The 18484-nt window shown below is 39.3% G+C and overlaps 1 protein-coding gene across 1 annotated transcript in view; it reads right to left on the bottom strand.

Annotated features, from left to right (window-relative positions):
• AUH (AU RNA binding protein/enoyl-CoA hydratase) overlaps positions 1-18484 on the bottom strand; it is a 171315-nt gene that overhangs the window by 134683 nt on the left and 18148 nt on the right. Inside the window, exons 3-4 of the mRNA XM_008566156.1 lie at positions 18234-18301; positions 18047-18134 (exon numbers count right to left, since the gene is read on the bottom strand). Coding sequence (XP_008564378.1) covers positions 18047-18134; positions 18234-18301 — 156 coding nt within the window. The remainder of the gene's footprint in view (positions 1-18046; positions 18135-18233; positions 18302-18484) is intronic.

The raw sequence follows: 18484 nt of genomic DNA, 5'->3' as shown, positions 1-18484 counted from the left end.
AAAAAAAAAAAAAAAAAAAAAAAAAAAAAAAAAAAAAAAAACCATACCATTATCTCACTAAATGCAGGAAAAGCCATTTGACAAAATTCAACATCCTTTCACAATAAAGACTCTCAACAAATTAGGTACAGAAGGAAAATATCTCAACACAGTAAAAGGCATTATACGACAAACCCACCACCATCATCATCTTGAATGGGGAAAAGCTAATAGCTTTTCCCTGAAGAACAGGAACAGACAAGGATGCCCACCGTCACCACTCCTATTTAACATAGTACTGGAAGTATTAGCTAGAGCAATCAGGCAAAAGAAAGAAACAAAGACAATCAAATTGGAAAAGACAGAGTCAAACTGTCCATTTGCAGATGACCTGATTCTATTTATAGGAAAACCTAAAGACTCTGCAAAAAAACTCTTAGAACTGATAAACGATTTCAGTAAAGCTGCAAAATATAAAATCAACACACAAAATAAGTAGCATTTTTATATTGCAATAATGAACTAGCAGAAAAAGAAATCAAGACAGCAAGCTCACTTAGAATAGTCACCAAAAAAATTAAATAACTAGGAATAAACTCAACCAAGGAGATTTTAGATGAAAGATCTCCATAACAAGAACTACAAATCACTGCTGAAAAAAAATTAAAGAGGACACAAAAAAACAAAAGGACATTCCATGCTCAAGGACTGGAAGAATTAACATTGTAAAAATGTCTATACTACCCAAAAGGATCTAAAGATTCCGTACAGTCCCCATCAAAATACCAATGACATTCTTCACAGAAATAGAAAAAACAATCCTAACATTCATATGGAACAACAAAAGACCACAAAAGGCCAAAGCAATCCTGAGCAAAAAAAAAAATAAAGCCAGAGGTATTACACTACCTGACTTCAAATTATACTACCAAACTATAGTAACCAAAACAGCAAGTCCCTGGCATAAGAACAGACACTCAGACCAATAAAACAGAACAGAGAATCCAGAAATCAATCCACATAGTTATACCCAGCTGATCTTCAACAAAGGAATCAAGAACATACACTGGGGAAAAGACAGCCTCTACAATAAACAGTGCTAGGAAAGCTGGACCTCCATGTGTGGAAGAATGAGACTAGACCCACACCTCTCCCTATATACTAATCTCAACTCAAAATGAATTAAAGACTTAAATACAAGACTTGAAACTATAAAACTCCCAAAGAAAACACAGGGGAAACATTTCAGGAGATAGAACTGGGCAAAGAGTTTATGAATTAAGACCTCAGAAGCACAGGCAACAAAAGGAAAAATTTTTTAAATGGGGTATTATGTAAAACTAAAAAGCTTCTGCACAGCAAAGGAAACAACCAACAGAGTGAAAAGACAATTTACAGAATGGGAGAAAATATTTGCAAACTATGCATCCAACAAGGGATTAGTATCCAGAACAATTTAATGTTTAAAAAACCAAGTAACCCAATTAAAAAATAGGCAAAGAAACTGAACAGACATTTCTCAAAGGAAGACATATTAAATGGCCACCAGGCACATGAAAAAAATGCTCAACATCACTAAGCATCAAGAAAATGCAAATCAAAACCACACTGAGATATCACCGCACCCCAATTAAACTGGCTATTGTAAAAAAGACAGAGAATGACAAATGCTGGTGAAGATGTGGACAAAGGGGAACCCTCCTACACTGCTGGTGGGACTGTAAGTAATTGCAGCCATTATGGAAAACAGTATGGAGGTTTCTCAGACAACTACAGATAGAACTGCCATATAATCGAGCAATCCCACCACAGCATATATACCCAAAGAAATGGAAATCATCATGTCAAAGGGATACCTGCACTCCCATGTTTACTACAGCTCTAGTCACAAAAGCCAAGGGTTGGAACCAACCTAAATGTCCATTGACGGATGACTGGATAAGGAAAATGTGGTATATAGACATAATGGAATACTATTCTGCCATAAAAAATAATGAAATTCTGCCATTTGCAGCAACATGGGTGAAAATTGTCTCAAGTGAAGTAAGCCAGGCACAGAAAGAGAAATGTCCTCATTCATAAATGAGAGCTGAAAAAATAAATAAATTTTAAAAAGAAATAAAGATACAACCATCAGAGCATCTTGAACTTTCAAAAGGAGATAGCAGAACTGTGGTTACTAGAGGTGGGGAAATGGGAGGGGGAGGAGGGTTAGTAAGAGTTTGGTAAAGGGTCACAAAGAATGATTACGTTTTGTAATGATGAATGTACTAATTATCCTGATGTGATCATCACGTATTGCACACAGGTTCAACTCTATTCATCACATATTCAACTCTCTATCACACAAATGTATAATTATGTTTCAATAAAAAAAATCCTTTATTGATCACCCTGTCACATTTCTTTGCAATGAAATATGTACATAAATTAAATTAATTTTTATTAAATCCCCTGTAACTATAAAGTGCTAAATTTAAAAGTTTTATTCTGGATTGAATTTTCATTATAATTATTACTAGCACAGAATAGAATGAAGCATAAACATATTACAAATCTGATACCTATTAAATACTAAATGTAAACTTCCATTAGAAATGGATTTCAATAAGATCAATGGGACTATCTCCTCCTCCCATTATTTAATATATCCATGAACAAATCTGATACCTATTAAATACTAAATGTAAACTTCCATTAAAAATGGATTTCAATAAGATCAATGGGACTATCTCCTCCTCCCATTATTTAATATATCCATGAATGAAAATCATTTATTGTTAGAGTGAGGCATAGTTTATGGTCAATTTCACTCCTGCTGAAAAGGAAGGCATTTTACTACAGCAATCTCTCTCCTTTAGAGCTTTGTTAAAAAATCATAGCAATCAAGAAACATTTAATAATTGCCTTACAACTCTACTAATGTCTTTAAATTACATTGAAAGCAAAGAACTGGAAACTATCAGAATAAGGATACCAGTTGAAATTCTCGCCCTTACTATTTTTAGTTTTACACCTGTACTGGCCAGCCATAAAAAAAAAAAAAAATAAAAAAAATAAAAAAAATAAAAAAAACATGTAAAGGCCTCTTTTTTAGCAATTTATAGGCTTCCTCCCCATCCCCACCCTGACCCTCCCAGCAAAGTAGTGAAGGACAGGAATGACTCTGTCGTGCAAGAGGCAACTAAGAAGGGAAGATGGTGGAGAGCAACAGGGACCTCCAGATCAGCCTGGAGAGTTTTATAAACACTACTTTTGTAAGCTGTATATCATACAGATCTGTTTAAAACTATCTGTGCCCCTCGTGAATGCTTAGAAACATCCCAACCCCAGCCTGGGGGATCACAGTTTTACATCAGATCCCTGAGTTTAGTTGCTAGCTCATACAGAACGCCAATGACAATCTTTAATACCACATTGTTTCCGAAAGTGGTTCCACCTCCACACACTGCCACGAGCAGTGTGCTGCTCCACGCTGAATCCATGGCATTGCCACACTTCCTATGATGGCTAACTTTATGTGTCCAGCAGACTGGGCCATCGAGTGCCCACATCAAACTGTTTCTGGGTAGTCTGTGAGGGTGTTTATGGATGAGATTAGCACTTGAATTCCTGGACTCAACAGACTGTCCTCCCAATGTGAGTGGCTATCATCCCTTAAGGTCCTGAATAGAAAATGAAGGAAAAAGAAATTCACCCCTTTTCTTATCTCACTTCTTGAGCTAGGACATCTCCTCTCTTCTCATCTTCTCCTGCCATGGGGTTGGGATTTACACCATTAGCTCCTCTGGTTCTCAGGCCTTTGGACTCAAACTGAACTACATCACCAGCTCTTTCCTGGCTCTCCAGCTTGCAGATGTAGACCACGGACTGTTCAGCTTCCATAATCTTGTGAGCCAATTCCTCATAATAAATCTCCTTTTCCATCTTACTGGTTCTGTTTCTCTGGAGAACCCTAATACACTTATTAAACTGTGCCAATCCAGTGGACAAGAAATGGTATTGAGTTGCATTTTCCTCAGTAGTAAAAGAGGAAATGCTTCGCAACTCTGTAGGGAATTACTGTGCAATAATTAAAGTCATCATTTCTAAGTCATTCCAGTTCTTCATGTACATGTGCCACCAATTCAAGTACCTGGTCTTTCTTGATTGCACACCAAACTGGCTTTTATTTCCTCCATTCAAGCCAAACATCAGGAGAAGATAACCAATGATTTCAATGCAGCTAAATTCTCCCTGTGTCCTGGGATGTCTCCCTCTAAGATCAGGAAACTAGTTTACTATTTTCCTTTCTTGTGCTGCTCTTCGGTGGTGGTTGTATCGGAGTTACCCTAGTCTCATAAAATGAGCTAAGTCTTTTTCTATTTTCTCTAAGAATATACATAAGATTGGAATTACCTGCCCTATGAACGTTTGGGTAGAATGTTCCTCTGAAGTTGCCGTGGCCAGGTGCTTTCTGTGTGGAAAGATTTTTAACTACTACTTCAATCTCCATACAGTTCTGGAATCACTAAAGTTTTCTATTTCTTAACTCAGTTTTGGTTAAGTTTTATTTTCCAGTTATTTACCCATTCTACCTAAAGTCCTGACTTTCTTGGCACAAAGCTGTTCTTAATATTATTATCTTATCAGTTTAACCTCTGTGGAGTTTACACCCGGGGCCCCCTTTTTCAATCTGCATATTGTGTATCTGTTCTCTCACCCTTGGCTAATCTTGCCCAAAGTGTGACTATTTGACTTTTATAAGAACCAGCCTTAATACCCTTACTACTTTGTGTGTGTTTTCTGTTAGTTTGTGCTCACTTCATTTCCTTCTTCCTACCCTGTCCGGGTTTATTCTGCAACTATTTTTGTCACTGCAAACATTTTTGTCCGACAATTTAGGAGGCTGTTTATTCACTTTGAGACTTTCTTTCCTAAAGTACAGCCCTACCTGTATTATACAATGTTTAAAGTGTTTTTGTTAACATTTAGTTCTAAGTCTTCCCTAATTTCCATTAAAATTCCTCTGTTGAGCTGTAAGTTATTTAGGAATCACCTTAAATTTCCCAATGTAGGGGACATTTTCTAATTAGCTTTTTGCAAACGACTTCTAACTTTACTGCCTGTGGTGACAGAATGTGCTCCAATGACAGCAGTCTTTTGAAATCTGTGGAGGTTTTATAGCCTACCAGATGGTTAATTTTCATAAATATTCCATGTATGCTTGAAATGAATGCCCAGTCGTCAACCACTGCAGAAGATGATCCACACAGGTACATTGCATTAACCATCAGTAGACCAGGAAAAACAACCCACACTCTTCACATGAGCTGGGCCAATGGACTCTTTTGATTTTATTTAGTATTTAGGTCATTTTATAAATGATTTAAAGAAAAACAAAAGGATACTGAAAAAATTATTAGAAATTTTAATAAAAATTTAAACACAGCCAACCTATATTTTTATATTTTCCTTGTATGTGCATGCATATGCATACACACACACCTATGAATATATACATATATAAAAATATATGTATACATACAGACATACACAACACACTTGAAAAGGGCTATATCATTTGAATGAAAGTTTTAACCAACTGACATGCATGAACCTGGAACAAAGAGTTTTACTAAAACTGATTTCAGATTTGAAATCACATGTCATTACTTCTGGTTCTTCTTGAACTGTCATTGTAGAAATGGAATGCTTTTGAAAACATTGATGGCTCATACTTTTGTTGGGAAGAGGAGAGCTACATTCTTTGCTCCCTAAATGCAAGATATTTTTAGATTTATAAATATCAGTCAGAATGATCAAGCCAATGATTTTTCATTTCTATGTCATCTATTTCCTTCTTACCTTTGCATACACACCTGCCGTCAACACTTTTCATTATAAGCTATATCAAGTAAATTAATATTATCACACATCCTTTCAGAAAATTCATTCAAGATTATCACATACCCTCTCAGAAAAATGGAAGGGTTCCCCCCACCACCAGCTATGAAGGCTCCAAAAAAGAAGCTGTTATTTCTATCTTATTTACTGCTGCATCCCCAGACGCTGGAACAGTACCTGATACCTGGCAGGCTCCGTGCCAAAAATACTGAATGAATGAATAAAATCCATGTGTTTTCTTCATAGTTGGGCCCTAATGAAGATGGTTTACAGCAGGAATTTTAAAAAACATGAATACTGACCACCTACCTAGAATCTACTGCCCTCCTCCAACTTCCTACCAGTAATCTTATTTTTGTTCTGGCATCTGTCCTTCCCACTCCCCACAGGCCATGTATTTTAGAAGAAGATGAATTCACCCCCACATCCAGAGGTGGGCCTTGGTTAACTTGAGCTAATCAGTATGATCCATTCCCCTAAGCGGTCAAATCAATGTCAGTCTAAAGGCTCCAGCTTGGAATGGGGCAGGGGTATTCTCTTCCTTTTAACAGAGTCTTGCACGGATATGAAGCCCAGAACTACTGAAGCTTCAGGCTACTAAGCTGAAGACAAAGCTGGTATGCAGAGGAGAGGAAAGTACTGAATTCAGGCAATCCTAACAGCCTTACAGTTTAAGTCAATTTGTGCTAGCTTTGTTACATGAAGCTGAGAGCTCATTATCCACTAGCTGATGGATTACAAATGGTAACAAATTAGTCCTGCTTCAGTCTACATCTGTTCTCAAGGGGTGGGATCTTGATTTACAGGGGCAAAAGTGTTAGCCTTAATTATCACTAATTTCTAGACAAGTTTTGGAGTGGGAGAGGATCAAAAGAAGTTAAGAAGCATTACTTTCTTGGTATGACATGACTACCCATATAATTTCTAGAGCACTAAATCCCCGATAATACCACCGATTCTTGCGTACTTTAACTTAGATCTCCTCACCCAGGATCATAAGCCACCTTTTACTCCAATATAAAATTTCTATCTTTAAAAAAAATCACCTAATAAATGTTTATAGTAACTACCCACTTGATGAAAAGGATTGTGCTGCCATAGGGCTCTGTCACAATTCAAAGCTCTAACAGGACTTTGTTTTTCCTCAAAGTGAGTGTATTAGTCCGTTTCTGTTGCTTATGACAAGACACCTGAAACTAGGTGATTTATAAAGAAAAACAAAATTTATTGCTTACAGTTTCTGAGGCTGGGAAGTCCAATGTCCATCTGGTGGTGGCAAACAGTGACCAAGCGGTCTCACATTGCAAGGTGGTGGAAGCAGAGAGAGAGCAGAGAGACAGACTCTCTTATCTCCTTTTAAATCCCTCAGAACCATGCCCCTGACCACCATTAATTAATCCATTCACTACTGCACGGTCCTACAATCTTTGAGGCTCCATCTTTCAATTCCCATAATAGGATTTCTCATCCTCTTAACAGTCACAGTGGGGACCAAGTTTTGAACACATAAAACTTGGGGGACTCAATTCAAGCTTCAGTGAGTTTTGGGGGGACATAATTCAATCCACTACAGTGAGTGTCCTTTCACCAACCAAAACTCAAACCTTCCATTTCTGTCCAGCATCCCAACCTCTTACCTTAAGGCTTTTTGTCCTAAAAGTGAAGTCATTTTGCCCTATCCAACAGGACCAGATCAGTTCCATCAGCATGCAAACTGTAGGACTATCTCCATCTTGAAACAGCTTCATTAACCCCTCATACACTTCCAGCTATCACATTTCTATGTACTAATATGGAATGATTTCTAGGATGTTTTTTCAACTGCAGAAAGTAAAGTACAAGAGTATATATACAGAGAGAATGCTACTTGTTTAAGAAAAAATGGAAATAGGTAAATAAATGGGTATATCCCTAATTTCACAATAGGAAATATACGAAGGATAATCTAGAAACTAATGAGATTCATTAACACCCCAAAAGTGGGAATCGGAGCTAAGGGATTGAAGGAAACGAGTGGGTACTTATACTTTTATAATTATACCTCTTTGTATGGTTTTGACTTTTGAAACCACGTTAATATTGTCTATATTCAAAATAAAATAAACAGAAGCAAGGAAACCTAACATTACCTCAAATGAATAAAACACAACCACACTGAAGGAGAAATAATCTACGTAACTTTTCAAAACAGTATTTTATATTAGAGTATTACATACCCTCAGTCTAAAGACATAAAGTGCTATAAATGAACTGTAAACTCTAGTTAGAAGGTTGTTTATCACAGTTGATATGGATCAGCAATTCTGAAACTTTAGAATTGAGCTAGTAAGTAAATATATTGCAGATAATACAGATATGGAAAAGGACAAGGTAAGAATGAACCCTGTGGTGATGAACTAAGGAAAAGGAGGTATCATGATGAACTCGTGGTTTTCAGTATATAATACAGAAATTGATGTAAATATGTGTGTATTTATATGTCATATAATTTATTTCTTACCTCTGCCTCAGAAAAGAGCCTAGAAGCAGACGCCCAAGTAACAGTGAGCACATGCAGCACCCAGGCCTTGGGTTCTTCAGTACCGTCCTCCACGAAAGAGACTGGGACTTGCACATCTGACTCCAATGGAGTAGATGGTACTAGATCCCTCACTCAAAACACACGAAACGGCTGTTTCAGATGTTGATCATCATGCAGTGTGCCAGGCTACTATCTGGGAGCCTGTGACTATCCCAGCTTTCTTCCTTAAGATACTTCACAAATTGATCCAAGGCAGAAGGACCCAAATAGTGCACAGTGGTCTTGATCTGAGGAGATCAGAGTTCAGAGGGGCTGAGGTAGCTGGAACTTGCAGAGCAGAGAAACAGAGAGAGAGTTCTCAGAGAAAGAGCCCCAATAATCCACATTAGGGTTCCATTACACTTTAGGCTGAATACTAAATTGCCCATTCACAGGCAATTATCAGAGAAAGAAGAAGAACCAGGGAGCTGTAACCTGAACAAATCCTGGCGATTACACTGGGCCAAAAAGTGTTCTCATTATGACCAGCAAGAATAGAGAGAACTTGTGAACACCAAGGTCTGGCAGAACCTCCAGGAGAGCAACTGCCAGTTGGAACAAAACAACATTCCATAAGAAAGACACTGGGAGGCTGTTGTCTTATCTATCACAAAACAAAACCAACTTACATATATGTCCTTTAATTGGAGAGAGGAAAATCACCAAATGTTTGCATGGCCAGGCCTCTCCAGCCTCTTCCCGCAGAGCTCAGTGTAACTCTGGCTGGCTCCTCCAGCTGCAGGGAAGGGGCCAGGGAATGAACAGGGACAAGCAAAGATAAGAGCAAGGCACTGAATCTGGCCAGAGGTCAGCAAAACACTACCGGCGGGCCAGCCTGCCCCCAGTTTTTATGTGACCTTCAAGCTAAGAGTTGTCTTTCCTTTACTGAAAAGTTGTAAAAATAAAATAAAAGAAAGAATATATGACAAAGATTGCAAGAGGCCTATGAAGCCTGAAACAACTGGCCCTTTACTGAGGAAGTTTGCTGACACTGGCTCAGACTAATAGCAGTTCCCAGGGAAAAGAAAGAATATATGACAAAGATTGCAAGAGGCCTATGAAGCCTGAAACACCTGGCCCTTTACTGAGGAAGTTTGCTGACACTGGCTCAGACTAATAGCAGTTCCCAGGGAAAGCCCTAAGGAAGCAAACTGTGCTGCTTGAACCAACTGCCAGAAGCAGACTGATAAAAATCTAATGTTTTTCTAATTTTTTCAACTTTGCTGTTGGGGTGCAGAAAGTTATTCCCCAAAATATGGCACTCCGGCACACTCAGTGCTTTGAAAATTAAAAGGCCTCAGACATAAACCTCAGAATCAAGGTTCCTCTAACCTAGTCTTGTTCCCCTCACCCCAAGCACAGGGAGGGACTTTCTCTACAATTTTCTCATCTAAGAAAGTTTCCTTCCAAAAGAAATGCAATTGTCTTAAGATCCCCTCCCTAGGAATCTCATAGGAAAGAACAATCCCAGAGGGTCCTGGGAGGGCACCACACCTGGACAGACCTTTTCACAAGATTACATCTGCCTATATGGGTCTTCCAAATTTCATTCAATCATTTACTATCCCATAAAAGAATCATCTACATCCCCCACCCCCACCCCCGTAAGGAAGAACTGGTATATAAGTTTCTGTACCCATCAGGTTATTGGTAAATCACTCCTGCAGGCCTCCCTGTGCATTGCCCCACCTCCCAGAAGTTAAAATAAAAATTTTTTATTCCTTTTCTTCATATTAATTGAATCTTGGCAGTTGATTTTTCAAGAGAACCTTCAGTGGTGAAGAGGAAGTCTTTCCCTTGGCCCCTACACTGCCTTCCCAGCTGTTGGAGCTCTACCAAACCTGGCCCAGGTTCAAGAGCTGAACACACTCCCCAGCCCTTCTATGTGGAGGACCCTTTCTGGCCTCTGGCTGCCTCCAATGCCCTTCTCCAAACCTAACTGGGCGGCCTGGAGAGGAAGGACTGGGGGAGAACACCCTAGACCCTCTGGACCAGCTGTCCACCTGCTAGAGGAGCCCATTCTCTGCTCAACGCCTCCTGACCCACAGAAGCAGCTCTGCTCTTACAAGGCATCCCTTGCAGGGGTGGGGGGACGATAACACAGAACTTGAAGTCCCTTTGGCATATATCCAAGGCACATTTTTCAAACAGTTTTAACAGTAAGTAATAAAGTTATTTTTTTCATTTCCACTGGTCCCCAGCTTACAAACTCACGAGAGGAAGAAAGTGGTCAGATTTACTGGTACCCCAGGCACAACCATCTATCACTAAGACTCTGACAATAACTCAAAAACAAGTCACTCTTCTTAACCACACATGCTCTCTATCAAACCCAGTTTTATTTAACCATGACACTTTGTCAATGTTACTTCTTCAACAACCAAAATAGTTCACAAAGTCATCCATGAACTATTTGCTAAGCATCTTTTGAGCCAGGCACTGCTCTGGCAATGGGCCCCTGGCTTAATTCCTAATTCCTACTTGCCGGGGAGGTAGGCTGATAATAAGTAAAAAATAAATTCAGGAACTGAAGACAGCAAAGATGAAGCTAAAACAGGAAAATGTGACAGAGGGTGGGAGAAGCAGGGAGGGTGTTCTGGCTTAAGTGACTAGGGAACAACCTTCTAAGGAGATGACATCTGAGCTGAGGCCTTTCCAAGCAAAGGGAGCACTGAATACAATGAGTCTGAGAGGAGAGTGAGCTTTGTCGAGTAGAGAGAGCAAGAGGGCCTTGGGATCCAGTGGGGTGGACAAGAGGAAGAAGAGCAGGAGATGGGGCAGGCTAAGCCATGTCCTAAAGAGGTGAGACCTGACACACTTGCTGTCGGTATCCTGCTGCTGCTAGACAAATAACCTCAAACTTAGAGGGATTACCCAACAGTGCTAGGCCAGAGGTCTGAAATGGTTTGGCAGGGCTACATTCCTTCTGGAGGCACTAGGGATGATCGTGTCTCCCTGTCTTCCCCAGCTTCTAGAGGCTGCCCACATTCCTTGGCTTGGTCCCTTCTTTGCATCACTCCAACTTCTGATTCCCATCGTCATTTCTCCTTTACAGATTACTCCTGCCTCTTGCTTATATGGACCTTTGTCTTTACACTGGGTTCACCAAATAAATCAGGAAAGTCATCACATCTCACAATCTTTAACTTACATCTGCTAAGTTCCTTTTGCCCTGGAAGGTCACATATACACAGGTTCCAGGATTAGAACATGGACAGCTTTGGGGCCATGATTCTGCCTCCCACACACTTTATTTCTGAGGACTATGTGAAGCAGGGGAGATGTGATCCATTTATATTTTTGAGATCACTTGGGCTGCTGTGTGGGAACGTGCTATTTGGAGGAGGTAAAAGGGGGCAAAGCAAGAGTGGAAGTAGGAGATGAGTCAGTAGGTTATTACTAATATATGTTTCCTAATTCTTAAAAAGGAAATATCTACAGAGCCTAAAATATTATGTAGGTAGGTTTTTTAAAAATGGAAACACAGTCAGAAATCAATTACCAACAGCCACTCAATTGTCACTTCCTCAGAAAGGGTATGAGTACTCTAAGTCATTTCTGATAGCATCTCTGGCATGCTCAAATGAAAGAATTAAAGTAATTATAATAGTAAAAGATTATATAAGAAAAGAAGAAAGACCTCAAAACAATGACCTAGGCTTCCACCTTAAGAAACCAGAAAAAGAATAAATTAAATCCAAAGCAAACAGAGACAAGGAAATAATAATATAAAACAGAAAAGCAAAAGAAAGCAATAAAACAAAAAGGTACTTCTTTGAAATCATCAAGAAGTAATCAATGTTTTGCCAGTATTTTAAGAAAAAAAGACAAATCATCAATTTCAAAAATGCAACGGTTTGGGATCCCCATACCAGCAAGCCACCAAAAAAAAAAAAAAAAAAGAATGAGAAGACATCACTATAGATTCAATAAATACTAAAAGGATAATAAGGAATATTACAAACAACTTTATGCCAATAAATTTGAAAACTTAGATAAAATACATAATTTTCTCAAAAGACACAAATGACCAAAACTCACTTAAAAGGAGATTACTTGAGTAGCCCTGTATCAAGAGATTAAATTTTAAATTTATGGTTAAAAATCTTCACACGAAGAAAAGTCCCTTAGACCACAAGGCCTTGTTGATGACAAACAACTAAGTGAGAAATAACATCAATTCTATACAAACTCTTCCAGAAAAATGGAAGGAAGGAACACATACCAATTCATTTTATGAGACCAGCATTATCCTCGAACCAAAACAGACAAGGACATTACAAGAAAAGAAAACAAACTAATTTCCCTTATGAACACAGTTACAAAATTCCTCGAGAAAATTTCAGCAAGTCAAATCCTGCAATATATAAAAAAGACAATACATTATGACCAAGAAAGAATACCAAGTTGTTTAATATTTGACAGGCAATCAGTAACTCACCATATTAACAGGCTGAAAAAGAAAAATACGATCATCTTAATGGATACAGAAAAAGAGATCACAAAATTCAATAGGTTTCATGATCAAAAAAAAAAAAAAAACTCAGCAATCTAGGAATAAAAAGAAACTTTTCAACCCTAAAAAATGCATATGCAAAAAAACTACAGCTAACATTTTACTTAATGGTGAAAGACTGAATGCCCTCCCCCTAATGTCAAGAAAAGGCAACGGACACTCTCACCACTTCTATTCAACACTGTGATGACAGTCCTAACCAATGCGGTAAGAAAAAATAAAAGGCAAACAGATTGGAAAGGAAGTAAAACTGGTTTTATTCAGATGACTTGACTACCTATGTAGAAAACCCCAAGGTATCTACCAAAAAAGTGTCCCTAGGACTCAAAAGTGAATTTAACAAGGTCGCAAGATACAAAAACAATATACAAAAATCAACTGTATATACTAGCAATAAAAAATTGGGAGTAAAATTACAAAGAAATGCAACTTACAATAGCATCAAAAGGTATAAAATACTTAGAAATAAATTTAACCAAATATGTCCAAGACCTGTACACAGTAACTGAGACAGTCTGGTGCTGGTATAAAGTTACATATATAGATTAGTGAAACAGCACAGAGCTGGGATATGACATACACATATATTGTCAACCAATTTTTTAGAATGGTCCCAAAGTAATTCAATGGGGGAAAAGTTAAGTCTCTTCAACAAATAGTTCTAGAAGAGCTATGTATATGCAAAAATCAAAAACAAAAACACCTGTGGTATAATAAAAAATATATGTTTGGTATTTGCCCCAGGTTCCTGCCACAGAGCTCCTAATCTCCTTGGAATTTCTGAGCAATAGAGTATCTTTTGTTATTCATAACAAGTCCCTCTCAACCATACCAGAGTTTATGTTAATGAGGTGCCTTTGGAGGGCCCCTAGAGAGCTTCAGGATGGGGACTGGTCACCAGAAACATCAAGCCTGGATCAAAGGATTGGGAAGTTTCACCCCAAACACTCCCACCTCTGGGGAGGAGAAAGAGGCCAGAAATTGAGTTCAATTACCAATGGCCAATGATTTAATCGATCACACCTATTTAATGAAGCCGCCACAAAAACCCTCTGAAAGACAGGGTCTGGGGAGCTTCCAAGCTGGTGAACACTTTGATGTGCTGAGAAGGTGGCACACCTGGAGAGGACATGGAAGCTCTACAATCCCCCCACCCCAACCTTGCCCCATGCATTTCTCCCATTTGGCTGTTCCTCTGTTTTATCCTTTATGATAAACTAGTAATAGTAAATAAATCACTTTGCTGAGTTCTGTGAGTTGGTCTAGCAAATCCCAATCTTGACACCAATGGTAGTACCTTTTTTCTAACACTTCTGACACCAAACGTGTGTGGGATTTCTACACCAATTTGCCAACACCAAGTGGGTGTCCAACAATTCAGTTAAATTCTGACACTAACTCCCAAAGTTAACACAGACCCCACAGGTTAAAGGCTCAGTCCTGCAAGACTGCCCTCACTTCGGATGCCATTCAGAAGTCCCAGGAGCAACCCACACTTCTTACAGACCAGCTATAAATTTGGAACACTTCAGAAACCCCTCCTCAAGTTCATTAACTCACTAGAACAACTCACAGAAATCAGGAGATCATTTCACTTACATTTACCGTTTTATTATAAAGGATACAACTCAGGAACAGACAAATGGAAGAGTATGACTTTAAATCATGATGGCTTTTTCAGGGATGACTGGGATGCATCAAGCAACTTTGAGTTGTCTCGGACCAGCCTCCTATTCACTGATAGTGTCTCTGGCTGCTGACTTTGGCTCATTTTCCCTATATCCTTTTTCTAAAATGCTGGGAAAAGAGATAATTAAACACTATTGAAAAGACTACTACACTGCATCAGGTAATTTCTGACTCCCCATTTAAATCTATTATTCAGAATTGATAATTAAACAATGTTTCCCACACGTATGCGTTTTCAGATGCCATGACACACCCTGCGCATAACTCCAGGCTGGGAATCACTGCTGTGTACTCTTTCTCATAGGTTAGAGCACCACTTCAGGGTTCATGGCTTGCCTATACTTCTCTTAGAATACTAAGAAATATCACTTTGATAGTCACAGCTTCTTGTGAAGCACTGGCAATACAAATTATATAGGAGAATGGACTGAATGTATGCTGCCTCTCCTGAATATTCTAGAAATTATTTATTTACTCATTTTTAAAGTTTATCATTTCACACACACACACACAAAGGAAAGCTGAAATAATTCTGCTATTTCAAAATGTTTAGGCAGCCAAAATGTAACGTATTTCCTATAATGAAATCATGAAAAAGTCCTTTTGGTTAGGCTACTACATCGGACGTGAACATGTAATCACAATGATCTGTTTAGTTTTTGATCTTTTACTACTGTAATATTGTATTAGCCTGTTTCTGTTGCTTATAACAAAATACTTGGAATTGGGTATGGTATAAGAAAACAAAATTTATTTGCTTACAGTTTCAGAGGCTGGGAAGTCCAAAGTCCAGGGAACACATTTGGTAAAGGCCTTGGTGGTGGCGACAGTGACCCAGGGCTCTCACATGACAGAAACCGGCAGAGTAGAGAGAGACTAACCTTTTATGTGCTCTTCTTTAAAAGCCCTCAGAACCACACCCCTGACCACCATTATTAATCCATTCATTATGGCATGTTCCTACAATCCAATCCCCTCTTCAAAGCCCCCCCACCACCTTTCATCTACAATAATAGGATTTCCCACCCTCTTAACACTGTGACAGTGGGGACCAAGCCTCTACCACATTAAACTTTTGGGGAGGCACGATTCAGTCCATAATAAATACTAAGTAGTAAAATACACATTGTTTTTACTATAACATTTTTGAAATAATATTTTTTGAGAAATTACTAAGACCAAGGATTTTTTCCTTTGAAATTCCTAAAATAGATGATAAACAATTCTTGGTAATTGATCACTGTACGTAGAACTCCAAATTGAGTGTTTCACTGAACTAAATCCAGTGTGGGTTTTTTGAAAAAGTAAAGGTAGTTTTGCTTCTGCTTTTCAATTCTAGTAAATTGTGTTATGAGTAAAGACTTCTCACTAAAATTGTCAGGATGCATTACTGAATACTGTATGTCATGATGCGGATAGATACATGGGAGCCTCTGACTAATGAAATAATTAAGAGCTATCATTTATTGAATATTGCACTGTGCTTTATATACACTGTCACACTGAAGCCTTAAACAACCTACTAGGCAGATAGTATTACTCGCATTTGACAAATGTAGAAGCAGAAGCCTGTACTGCATAACACCATAACCCAGGCAGTTGAGGATAATAATTCTACAGTCTGATTACTCAACTGAAGTTAAAAATAATTCTTTCAGATGTGCTACGTTACATTTTAAAAAGCAATAAAACCTTATCAAAAGCCAAAATATAACTCATTTACAATGACTGTTCCTAAATACCATAAAATTCTGCAATATTTTAAGGTTGACACCACAGAGATTGAAGCTTAAAAAAACTGAGGACTGTTAAGAGTGAAACTGAAAAATACTGTCCACAATTAAGACACTTCTAAAAACATTCTGTCTACAAACATTCCCTCACGTTCTCAGAATTATTCTGGGTATACTCTAAATGCTCAATAAACACCTGTTCAATGAATACAACACTGTAGGTTGTCCCCTCAAATGTTTGATTACTGAAAAAAAATATTTTTAAGCTTCTATCAACTTTTACTGTATTTGCTTATTAGTAAAATACAATAACACTGAATGCTATCAGCATTTTTTATCTTGATCATCATATTTTTTACTAGTTGAAACATTCATTCAATACCATGGTTTAGAAAATACTCAGAAATAAGAGAATTGCAAGATGACTTAATCTTCAGCTTTGGGTAATGCAGTACCCACAGAAGAAATATGTGAATTAGTTACACGTCTCTCGCTGCTGTAGGTATCAATTTAAAAATACAATACATCTGGCCGAGCCCGTGGCGCACTCAGGAGAGTGCTGCGCTGGGAGTGCAGCAGCGCTCCCGCCGCGGGTTCAGATCCTATATAGGGATGGCCAGTGCGCTCACAGCGCTCACTGGCTGAGCGCGGTGCGGCCGGTCACAAAAAGGACAAATAAATAAATAAATAAAAATACAATACATCGACACGCACTGAAGCGTGCTACTACCAACAGCAGTCTTCAAAGCGCAGGTCTCTATACCGGTTCAGATCCTATATAGGGATGGCCAGTGCGCTCACAGCGCTCACTGGCTGAGCGCGGTGCGGCCGGTCACAAAAAGGACAAATAAATAAATAAATAAAAATACAATACATCGACACACACTGAAGCGTGCTACTACCAACAGCAGTCTTCAAAGCGCAGGTCTCTATACCTCGCACTGTGGCAGCTACTGCTAGTAAATTAGGGGCTTTTTGAGCAGCTAGTAAGTACAGGCCTGGTGCTGCCGTGGCAGAGCCAAGTCTTCCCTCCCAGCCGAGGTTCACCAACGCCCTTTTCCATTTTCCAGCGCCACTCGGGGTAAGACGGCCGCCCTCGCCGCGTGGCCCCATGGGGTGGCCCTCTGTGAGTGTCTGAGGAGCAGACGGCAAAGTGGCCGCCATCGCGCTGGAGACCTGGCACCTCGCTCTTCCTTGGTTAGCACGGATCGACAGGCAGGCCGCGGCTGCCACGGGACGACATGGCGCGGGGTGACCCTCAGCGCACCGGGCGGAAGCAACGGCGTCTCTTGGAGCTGAGGCGGCCGCGAGTCGCTTGAAGCGACCTCTGAGCACACAACAGGGTTTGGAGACGCTCCGACGGTACCGGGAGGACGGCCACAGACCAGGAAATGAAGGGGTGGGAAAGCGCCCAGACTGTGTCCGGGCAAGGCGCTGGGAGGCCGCCGAGGGCACGACCTCTGGGGAGCAAGAGGCGGTTAGAAACACATGCACGCACGTTTTATGTGCTCCACATGCTGCAAAAGTGTCTTTCTGTGCTAACAGACTGAACGCATTTTTGTGTGTGAAAAGGAACTGTTGATAACAGAGTTCAAACCACAGAACATTTTAATGGAAAATGGGCTATTAACTGAAGAAAAATTACACTACAGTTTAGTTTCGTAATAAAATGTATTTACATACCAGCACAGAATATCCCTGGGACTTCACTCCTGATTATTATGGTCCGCACTTTTTTATCAGATTTTAAAGCATCCACAGCTTTTGACAACTAAGCAGATAGGGAGGAAAAGGGGAAAGAATCACTTTCACATTGATATCAACATTGTACCTTAATATTAGAAGCAAATGGTTTAATCTCTATACTCACCATTTTTATAAGATTTAGACTGAGTGAATTTTTGCCATGAGCTCTATTTATTCCAAGCACCACAATTCCTAGTTAAGGAAGGAAAAAAAAAGAAGCACAAGCACTTGAGTTAGTGAGGTATTCAGTGCACAGACTCCACAACACACAGGTATCTAGCTAACGCGGGACTTCAAATCTACTACCTCACTGAGTTCACTGTGAGAGCTTTATCCTTGTTTTCATGTTTAGTTTCTTTTTCAAGATAAGCATAT

The sequence above is a fragment of the Galeopterus variegatus genome, unplaced genomic scaffold (genome assembly GCF_000696425.1).
Source record: "Galeopterus variegatus unplaced genomic scaffold, G_variegatus-3.0.2 Scaffold225, whole genome shotgun sequence".
Lineage (NCBI taxonomy): Eukaryota > Metazoa > Chordata > Mammalia > Dermoptera > Cynocephalidae > Galeopterus > Galeopterus variegatus.
The sequence above is the reverse complement of the archived record's forward strand: the minus strand, read 5'-3'. Positions and strand labels throughout refer to the sequence as shown.